General features: G+C 44.4%; 1 protein-coding gene across 3 annotated transcripts in view; it reads right to left on the bottom strand.

The window, feature by feature from the left end:
• The window catches only part of ptbp3 (polypyrimidine tract binding protein 3), a 60,621-nt gene that overhangs the window by 21,975 nt on the left and 27,144 nt on the right, over nucleotides 1-11,502 (bottom strand). For 2 of the 3 annotated variants that reach the window (XM_053644737.1, XM_053644738.1), the window contains exons 2-5: nucleotides 11,162-11,237; nucleotides 2,557-2,726; nucleotides 1,048-1,194; nucleotides 352-513 (exon numbers count right to left, since the gene is read on the bottom strand). In XM_053644737.1, coding sequence (XP_053500712.1) covers nucleotides 352-513; nucleotides 1,048-1,194; nucleotides 2,557-2,726; nucleotides 11,162-11,186 — 504 coding nt within the window. In that variant the 5' untranslated portion in view covers nucleotides 11,187-11,237. The remainder of the gene's footprint in view (nucleotides 1-351; nucleotides 514-1,047; nucleotides 1,195-2,556; nucleotides 2,727-11,161; nucleotides 11,238-11,502) is intronic. The other variant, XM_053644736.1, reaches the window with a different exon arrangement.

The following is an 11,502-nucleotide window of genomic DNA, read 5'->3' on the forward strand; positions in this document are numbered from 1 at the left end:
GAGAGAAATAGAGAGTAATAGAGAATAACAGAGAGTAATAGAGAATAACAGAGTAATAGAGAATAATAGAGAGTAATCGAGAATAATAGAGAGTAATCGAGAGTAATAGAGAATAATAGAGAGTAATAGAGAATGATGGAGAATAATAGAGAGTAATGGACTAATAGAGAGTAGAGTAAGAGAGAGTAAGAGAGAGAAATAGAGTGTAATAGAGAGTGTGTGGTGCTGTTACAGTAAAATCAACACGTGGAGATTTTCGGTGTAGTTTTCGTGTCCTGGTGATTTCAGACCCTCGCCACTTGGGATAAAAAGATGAGAGGAGGACTTCAGAGAAATGAGAAGTGGTCCTACCTGGTGAAGCACTTCCAGAGAAACCGGGTAGAAGAGATTTTCCACGATGATGCGCAGGACAGGACTCTGACCAGGCATCAAGCTGCTGTCGCCGGCCGACGCCGAGTGAGTCATGTTCCCAGAATGCATGGCGTTGACGGCCTGCAGGGTGGCCTGGGTTCTCTGCAGGACGATTCACAACAACCCTGTCAATCTTAGCAAACTATTCCTGAACCTCTCTCTCAGACACACACACACACACACACACACACACACACACACACACCCCCAAACATCTCGCACCAAGTCCGTACCAAGGCTGGACACGCAATGATCTCTGAACTTAATTTAACATTAATTTCAAACAGAACCGCTAACAGAATCTGAACATGAACACATGAGCTGTAATGGAAATGCTAAAACGCCATGGTGCGGATTAAACATTCTCAGACGATGAGTCACACACACACACACACACACACACACACACACACACACACACAGGCTCTCAATCAATTCCACCCCATTGTCCTTCGGTCACTCCAGATTTATGCAAATGTAGTCTGCAGCTCCCTCCACATCCCATCAGCCAATCACATCGCCTAATTACCCTCCGGGGTGGAATTTAAAGAAGGGTGTCAGTGCAACCGAAGCCACTCGTTACCATGGTGACCGTGTGCCGAAAGTTAAAGGTCAGAGCTAATGGAAGGTCCTCACCCCTTGGTTGGGCAGGTTGTCTGTCTTCAGCTCGCGGTGGTTGGAGTACTGGATGTAGACGGGCTGGTTACGGACGTGTGGCGTCGCTGTGGTGTAGTAGTTCACCATGGTGATCGCTGCTTCCTCAGAAGCCATTTCTATAAAAGCCTGGAGGGGAAAAAAGGAACCGAATTTAGCATTCAGAGCAAATTAGCAAGAAGCATTTAACGTTTCATCATTACTACAGGAAACACAAAAGACTGAAATATTAAGATGTTAACATTGAAGCGAAACGCTACATGACTTTCCTGAAATGTGATCTAAACCTGGGCTTTTGATATAAAACTCCTCAGTTCTCCTGGAGGTCTTTTAAACAGATTTTTAAATTCATCTTCCTTCACTCTTTGCTCGTTCTGTCCGTCAGTCACCTTAAACACTCGGAAATCTTTTTATCTCCTTCCCCAAGAGCGAGCTGTTTTCCCGAATCACCCGGGCTCTTCACTAGACCGGTCACCCCCTTAACGAGGGACTAACGTAAATACGTCGACTAGAGCATGACAGAGGGGGTGTAAACTTTTGAGCAGCGTAATAAAAGAGACATTCTGAGACCGAGTCTAACAGGGGTTCAAGGAAATAACAATATTCGTTTTTCCACCCAGAAACCAAGGGGGTGAAAACATTTGCACGTTAAATAGAAATACACAGCTTACAAATAAACCGAGATGAACTGTTCTATTTAATTCAAAAAAGGAAACATAATGAACAACTGCATAGGAATTTTTATTTAAAATCCCAAAATTCTGTCTAAAAAAGAAAAAAAAATGTATCCGTGCACGCCTAATATTTAACTTAATTTTTAATATCTAATAATAATAATAATAATAATAATAATAATAATAATAATAATAATAATAATATTTAAATATACCTATATTAGAATTTATGGAGTTTTTGCTATTTTAATATTTCATTAAAAGGTTTTATGTCAACGTTTTATGAGCAATTGTTTATTTTCATTTAATTTGTTTTTAATAAAAATGAATTTTAAAGTGTTTTTTTCTCTACACGTCCCAGCTTCACCCAATTTGGTAATACCATTTTATTTAAATTTCTTATTTATTTTAATGATCACTTCATAACGATTGATTATGTAATAATGGACTATGAACTATTTTCCAATTATATACTTGTTTTTAGAATTATTATTATTATTATTATTATTAGCATTTTATTACATGTTCATGTTCCCGATTTTCTGAATCTTTTTTTAAGTCTTTATTTTTATATTTTAGTCTTTTTTTATTATTAAAGGTGTAAAATACTTTTATTATTATTTTCATTTCTATAAGCAAAACATGATTACCATTATGATGATGATTATTATAATTATAATTATGATGATGATGATTATTCGATATTATAATGAGGTTATAGGAGTACAGTAACAGAAGCAGAATGAAATTTTAGGTTCAAGTGTATGAGCGGTCCCAGCAGGATGTGAAGGCTCATGGGTAAAAACATTACACACACCTGGTTTTTGCTTTTGAGCATCAACAGGTTGGTGACTTTGCCGAAGGGGATTCCTAATGAGATGACCTCAGCCTCGGACACCTCAATGGGAACTTTGCGAAGGTGAAGGACACGAGAGGGGCCACAGGGCGGTCGGTCTCCTTTATACTTTGTGCTCTCGTTGCCATTAGCTACAAATAAAAACAGATGAATGAATAATTATCAGCGGCGATTCAGTGGTTCATGGCGTACGCCAGCGGTTCAAACACATGACCCGAGCGTGTGTTGAAAACCCTACACTGACATGCACTGAAACATCAACACGCAGGAAAGCGCAAATATACTGAAACGTACTGAAAACGCAGGAATATACTGAAACCCTGAAAAACCCCTTCATCGTGGGGTTCAGGAGAGTTTCTAATAACAGGGACACGTTTTTAAAATACTACAGAGTGAAGATCAACTCCTGTGTGTGGGTGTGTGCTGGGAACACAAACACACACACACACACACACACACACACACACACACACACCCCAGTATTAATCCCTTGAGCGAGAGGAGGCCAAGAGGAGCAATGGAACACAAAGGAAAGTGCTGAGGTCAGCAGGACGAGACGCCACATTCACACAGAGCAAGAGATGGAGACGACTCAGTGCGCATCACTACACTGTGTGTGTGTGTGTGTGTGTGTGTGTGTGTGTCTCAGTACGCATCACTAAACTGTGTGTGTGTGAATTCACTAGACACTAATTCACCATCAGGTACAGAAATCAGTGCGAATTTGAAACAGACGTATTTTTCTTTTTCTTGTTATAGAGTTTTTTTTTATTTCTACTGAACTTTAGTGAAGCTGTACCTTCTACTTTCAAAAGAAACTTTATTTACACAAACTTTATTTACACAAACTTTATTTCAGTATTTAGATCAGCAGCGTGTCAGACACTCAGGCTGGACGCAGCACAATAAAGATTGTAATCCAGCCGAGAAAACGATGGGTGTTCTGAATTGAAATCATGGTGCATCACCGTAACCAAGGAGACAAGCAAGCACAACTGCCCGTGCTCTCTGGATGGGAGGGGCATACTCTCTCTCCCCTGTCAATCACAGTGACACTAGCCAATCAGGAGTGTATGAGAGCTCATGTATGTGGAAGAGGGCAGACGCTTCACTCAGAGTCACGCCGGGTTCACGTCGCTCATGTGTCGGAGTGAAGCGGACAGTGCAACATCATTTAATAAAAACACAACAAACTCGGCACCTTCGCAGAAAACACGGAGAAATGACATTTTTGTTTCTGCTGCAATTTAAAAAATAAATAAATCTTTTCCACTGCTAAAGTGTGAATCCGTGAGTGGACTTGATCCAGATTTATATCCAGAATGTTTAAATTTCTGTAAAGCTGCTTTGTGACCACGCCCACTGTTCAAACACGGTACAAATAAAACTGAATCGGATTTGCAATCTTTTTTTTTCTTCGCTGTCTTCAGAGATGGACACAATTTTAAATAAAGTTTTATGCCAAATAATTCCTCATTTAAGCAAAATCAGGTGTGAACTTCAGGAGGACGAAGTTCGAGGGTTAGGGTTATCTGCTCACGGGTTTAGTGTTTGACAAAAAAATAAATAAATAAATCAAAAAAAATAAATCTGTAATGCAAATTCAGAGGTGTGGGACAACAACCTGCTCACTCCATCACCTCACATCACCTCGCCTCAGATCACCTCACATCACCTAACCTTGCCTCAGATCATCTCACCTCACCTCAGATCACCTCACCCCACCTCTGATCACCTCACCACACCTCAGATCACCTCACCTCTGATCACCTCACATCACCTCACCCCACCTCAGATCACCTCACCCTACCTCACATCACCTCAGATCACCTAACCTTGCCTCAGATCACCTCACATCACGTCACCCGACCTCACATCACCCCACCTCAGATCACCTCACATCACCTCAGATCACCTCTGATCACCTAACCTTGCCTCAGATCACCTCACCTCAGATCACCTCACCCGACCTCACATCACCACACCTCAGATCACCTCACCTCTGATCACCTCACATCACCTCACCCTACCTCACATCACCTCTGATCACATCACATCACCTAACCTCGCCTCAGATCACCTCACCTCAGATCAGGAGGAACACCAACACACAAAAGCAGGTGTGTTTCACATGGGGGAGAAACCCCCCAGGCTTCCTCAGGCTCGGCTGCAGGTCGGCCCTCACTGATCAACTGCTTCCTCATTTCCTCTTTAAAAATCAGTGACGATAATAAAGCGTCGTGTTTGTACAGTACACATTTACATTCCTGATATTTCAACAACAAACAGGACAAGCTCACGCCCATAAACCGCCTCGCTAACAGCCTGGGAGACACTCGCTAACACGACGAACACAAACAGGGACGCTCAGGAAGAACGAGAGAACCTGGAGAGAGACAGAACATGCAGAGGGAGAGCAGGCCGAGGAAGAACGAGCAGACTGCTGCCAAAAGAGCACAAGCTGTTATCATATTCACCGAGAGAGAGAGAGAGAGCGAGAGAGAGAGAGAGAGAGAGAGCGCGAGAGCAAGGGGGAGAGAAGCAAAACAAGAGACAAAGAACAAGAGACAGAGAACGAGAAAGGCAATGACAGAGAGAGAAAGAAAAAGAGAGACAGAACATAAGACAGAAGATAAAGAAGGTAAGGCAGAATTAGAGATCGAGAACAAGAGGCAAAATGAGACAATATGAAAGAGATTAAGAGAGAAGCAAATTAAGGGAGCGAGAGAGAGAGAAAGAGAGAGAAAAGAGAGAAAGAGAAGAGAGAAAGAGGAGAGAGAGAAATAGAGAAAGAGAAGAGAGAAAGAAAAGAGGAGAGAGAAAGAAGAGAGAGAGAAAGAGAAAGAGAGAAAGAGAAAGAGAGAGAGAAAGAAGAGAGAAAGAAAGAGAGAGAGAAAGAAGAAAGAGAAAGAAGAGAGAAAGAGAGAGAAAAGAGGAGAGAGAGAGAAAGAGAGGATGTTATCAGTTAAATCTGGATTGTACACACAGTATACAGCTTTAGACAGATGTTAGTAATGATTATTCTACAGTGGATGTCATTCAGAGGTGAAAAAGAAGTGAAATATCGGAATGACAGAAAGAAGAGTTTAACAACGCGCTCTGAAGGTCTTTCTCCATCCCAACATCTCAAACGCGCTCTGAAGGTCTTTCTCCATCCCAACATCTCAAACGCGCTCTGAAGGTCTTTCTCCATCCCAACATCTCAAACGCGCTCTGAAGGTCTCTCCATCCCAACATCTCAAACGCGCTCTGAAGGTTTCTCCATCCCAACATCTCAAACGCGCTCTGAAGGTCTCTCCATCCCAACATCTCAAACGCGCTCTGAAGGTCTTTCTCCATCCCAACATCTCAAACGCGCTCTGAAGGTCTCTCCATCCCAACATCTCAAACGCGCTCTGAAGGTCTTTCTCCATCCCAACATCTCAAACGCGCTCTGAAGGTCTCTCCATCCCAACATCTCAAACGCGCTCTGAAGGTCTCTCCATCCGAATCTCTCTTAAACGCGCTCTGGACTCGTTTCATTTCGCTTTTACACCGAAGCGTACACCGTGTACGCGCTTTTACACCGTGAACATTTTTTTCCACCACAGTCTCGCTGTTCTTAGAGACAGCCGTGCTGACGTCCCAGCAGGTGAGCGGCCGACAATCCACCTATCCATCCCTCTCTCCATCTTCCTCTCCATCCATCCCCCAATCCACCCATCCATCCTTCTCTACATCCCCCTCTCCATCCATCCCTCTCTCCATCCCCCAATCCATCCCTCTCTCCATCCCCCAATCCACTCATCCATCCCTCTCCCCATCTTCCTCTCCATCCACCCCTCTCTCCATCCCCAATCCACCCACCCATCCTTCTCTACATCCCCCTCTCCATCCCCAATCCACCCATCCATCCCTCAATCCACCCATCCATCCCTCTCTCCATCCCCCAATCCATCCCTCTCTCCATCCCCCAATCCACTCATCCATCCTTCTCCCCATCTTCCTCTCCATCCACCCCTCTCTCCATCCCCAATCCACCCACCCATCCTTCTCTACATCCCCCTCTCCATCCCCAATCCACCCATCCATCCCTCTCTCCATCCCCCAATCCATCCCTCTCTCCATCCCCCAATCCACCCATCCATCCCCCAATCCACTCATCCATCCTTCTCCCCATCTTCCTCTCCATCCACCCCTCTCTCCATCCCCAATCCACCCACCCATCCTTCTCTACATCCCCCTCTCCATCCCCAATCCACCCATCCATCCCTCAATCCACCCATCCATCCCTCTCTCCATCCCCCAATCCATCCCTCTCTCCATCCCCCAATCCACCCATCCATCCCCCAATCCACTCATCCATCCTTCTCCCCATCTTCCTCTCCATCCACCCCTCTCTCCATCCCCAATCCACCCACCCATCCTTCTCTACATCCCCCTCTCCATCCCCAATCCACCCATCCATCCCTCTCTCCATCCCCCAATCCATCCCTCTCTCCATCCCCCAATCCACCCATCCATCCCCCAATCCACTCATCCATCCTTCTCCCCATCTTCCTCTCCATCCACCCCTCTCTCCATCCCCAATCCACCCACCCATCCTTCTCTACATCCCCCTCTCCATCCCCAATCCACCCATCCATCCCTATCTCCATCCCCCAATCCACCTATCCATCCCTCTCTCCATCCCCAATCCACCCACCCATCCTTCTCTACATCCCCCTCTCCATCCCCAATCCACCCATCCATCCCTCAATCCACCCATCCATCCCTCTCTCCATCCCCCAATCCATCCCTCTCTCCATCCCCCAATCCACCCATCCATCCCCCAATCCACTCATCCATCCTTCTCCCCATCTTCCTCTCCATCCACCCCTCTCTCCATCCCCAATCCACCCACCCATCCTTCTCTACATCCCCCTCTCCATCCCCAATCCACCCATCCATCCCTCTCTCCATCCCCCAATCCACCTATCCATCCCTCTCTCCATCTTCCTCTCCATCCACCCCTCTCTCCATCCCCCAATCCACCCATCCATCCCTCAATCCACCTATCCATCCCTCTCTCCATCCCCCAATCCACCCATCCATCCTTCTCTACATCCCCCTCTCCATCCCCAATCCACCCATCCATCCCTCTCGCCACCAATCCAACACCCAATGTGCCCCCTCTCTCACTCTCTCTCCCTCACTCTGCCTCTCTCTCCATCTTCCTCTCCATCACCCAATCTGCCCCCCCTTAACTCCACCCCTCTCTCTCCACCTCTCTCCATCTTCCTCTCCATCCCCGAATCCACCCCCTCTCTTCCTTTCCATCACCCAATCGGCCCCCTGCCTCTCTCCCCCTCGCTCACTCCACCTCTCATCCCCAATCCACCCCAATCTCTCTCCCTCTCACTCCATCCCTCTCTCCATCTTCCTCTCCATCACCCAATCTGCCCCCGCCTCTCGCTCAATCTTCCTCTCCACCCCCCCCTTTCTCTCGCTCTCACTCCACCTCTCTCTCCATCCCCCAATCCACCCCCCCTCTCTCTCACTCACTCCATCCCCCCCTCCAGATCAGTAACAATGACCTGGCGTTACCATGACAACTGTACACATGACCTATCGAGGCATCTGGCTCCGGCACGGCAATTCGTCTCGTTTGTGCCGTTAACAAATCTTATTGTGAGGCTTTAATGCGATTAGAGGATCCATCGCTCTGAATCAGATATACCACGGGCTCCTCAAGAGGAAACGGCTTTAAAAAGATGGATATGAACTTGATGACCGCGTTTCAAACATGACGGTGTTTCTCAACCAAAGCAATGTGCAAATGTATAAAAACCTCTAAAAATAACCCCAAAACAACAACAAAATGTGGCGCATTCGGAGGAGTGGATTCGAAGGTACTGAAAGATTTATCACATTAATACTGCGTACCAAATTCAGATCTTCAGCTGGAACAAACGCATGAACAAACGCAGGAACAAACGCAGGTAAACTGAGGTTTACCTTCAGTAACAATCTCCATCTGCACGGGAAACCTCCAGAGAAACCAAAACCCCAAACCATCTCAGTAATCTCAATAACCTCAATCAGAACAGTAACGCTCATCACTAGATCACAGGCTCACCCAAACTGACATTCCTGACTAGAGAACACCACAATACTCCTATCTACACCGCAGTGCTGCTGAGTTCTGCACTGTGATTGGTCAGAAGGTGGTGATTAATCTTCTAGAACAGCAGCTCTGACTGTAGCGCAGGTTTATAATAACGCTCGCGTTCTGATACGTTATCAACTTGTACAGGAAGGCGGAGCTAATAATGAACAAATTAAAAAATGGTTGATGTGGTGAAGTTTTCTGTAAGGAAAATGATGTTTATGTAACAGGTATGGAAGGAGTCTCCAGTGTCAGTCTATTGTGTTTACAGAAAACATCAGTGGAGCGTCTCCTGTACAAATCCCTGTGAATGAACTGTTACTATAGAAACCATAACATATCTGACTGAGCATATTAATATAAACCCTTCAGAGCTGCTGTTACAGTACAATGAATCAACCAATCAGAACCGTAAACAGGGTCACATGGTACGATCCATATCTTCACATCAGATACATGCTAAGCACGTTCAGGGCGTCTAGACGGGCTGTTCCGCTAAAACCAGGGTCGTCTGCTATGAAAACGCAGCCAATGAATCACCCTGGACGACAGAGCCCTCGCCGTGTTTTGGAAAACCGTGTGCTCGTGGTGTATTTGGGTGAGAGCAGAACAGTTTGTCTGCTCCGTGTCTCAAGGTCTCGTCTGACTTTGTAAACATTTGTTAAATTATTTCACTGTGCAGAGACGAAGGTCGTTCCTCCTCCTAACACAATAAAATACAGCAGAGAAGGGTAAAGAAGTTATCACAGATAAACACAGCACGCAAATCGCTTCCCTGATTCGCCAAGAAGAGAATCTCAGAGCTTCTAATCTACCGTCCGATTCATCTTAAACCTCAACCAGCTTTCATCAATCATCAATGTAACGTCTAGAACGGCTTTTAAAAAGACAAACTGCACAAAACTAATGCCGCTAGTATGGTCTGATTATACTTACACTGCCCTCCAATAATATTGGCACCCTCAGTAAATATGAGGGAAGAAGGCTGTGAAAAATTGTCTTTATTGTTTAACCTTTTGTCTTTTGTCCAAAAAATTCACAAAGATATTCTGCTCTCATGGATATCAAACAATTGCAAACAAAACAGGTTTATCAAAAAATAAAAAAATTTAAAAAAATAAAAAAACGTTATCGGCACCCTTTTAGTCAATACTTTTGTGCTAGCTCCCTCTACCAAGATAACAGCTCTGAGTCTTCTCCTATAACGCCTGATGAGGTTGGAGAATACGTGGTGAGGGATCTGAGAGCGTTCCTCCATACAGAACCTCTCCAGATCCTTCACATTTCAGGTCCACGCTGGTGGACTCTCCTCTTCAGTTCACCCCACAGGTTTTCTATGGGGTTCAGGTCAGGGGACTGGGATGGTCAGGGCAGGACCTTGATTTTGTGCTCAGTAAACCATTTCTGTGTTGATTTTGATGCATGTTTTGTGGTGATGTAGGTGATTCAGATTGTAGTTTTGGAGACTTTCTGACCCCAAGACACAACTACCTTCTGCAGTTCTCCAGCTGTGATCCTTGGAGATGTTTTATCCACTCAAACCGTCCTCTTCACGGTGTGTTGAGACGATATAGACACACGTCCAATTCCAGGTTGATTCATAACATTTCCAGTGGACTGGAACTTCTTAATTATTGCCCTGATGGTGAAATGGGCGTTTTCAATGCTTGTGCTATTTTCTTATAGACACGCCCCATTGTGTGAAGCTCAACAACCTTTTGCCGCACATCACAGCTATATTCCTCGCTCTTACCCATCGTTATGAATGACTAAGGGAATTTGGCCTGTGTGTTACCTCATTTATACCCCTGTGAAACAGGAAGTCATGGTCGAACAATTTCCTGTTCCGAGTCACCCAGGTGCACTAAAAAAAAATGTAAAACATCAATGGGAATACACTTCAAACATATTTCTCATATACGAATTCATAGGGGTGCCAATAATTGTTGCGCACATATTTATATTTAAAGATATTTTTGGATAAGCCCGTGTTGTGTTTGTAATTGTTTGATATCCATGAGAGCAGAGGATTTGTGTGATTTTTTTTTTTTTTAAACAAAGGATCAAAACAATAAAGACAATTATTCACAGCCTTCTTTACTCATATTTACCAAGGGTGCCAATATTAATGGAGAGAACCGTGTACATTTTATTGCACTGTAGTTGAGTTAGGCGGGAGCACTGATATGTGTGTGTGGGGGGACAGAAAGAACCGGATTGATGGAATTTTAACACAAAGTGACGCATTTCCGAGTGAAATTCTTTATTTATTTATTTATTTATTTATTTATTTATTTATTTGAGTGGGCGGGATTCTGGTTTTATCCATCGCGATTTGATTTGCTTGTGAAAAGTGGGTGTTTACACTATACAAAACAAACCCTCAGAGTGAAGGACAGATAGATAGAGAGAAAGAAAGACAGGATGGGACCTTCGTACCTGTGGATGGAGTGGAATTGCTCATGGTAATACGACCAGACAGGAATGCAGAAGCGGCAGGCTCTTCAGATTATCACTACAACACAAATACAATTATTATTATTATTATTATTATTATTATTACAGCGAGCAGTCAGATCTCTCGGATTTGTGTGCTTTTAAAGCTTAGTGATAATGACAGGTTAATGATTTCCACCCAATATTTCCACACTACTCATATTTTGAACCTAGCTAACCGTAGTTAGCTATTAGTCAGTGGTAGAATGTTTTGGTATGTAATAATTAAGAATTAATAAGCCACAAATAAACAATATAAACTACTTCTGAGACCATATCTGCAG

This window comes from Ictalurus furcatus, chromosome 16, assembly GCF_023375685.1.
Source record: "Ictalurus furcatus strain D&B chromosome 16, Billie_1.0, whole genome shotgun sequence".
NCBI lineage: Eukaryota > Metazoa > Chordata > Actinopteri > Siluriformes > Ictaluridae > Ictalurus > Ictalurus furcatus.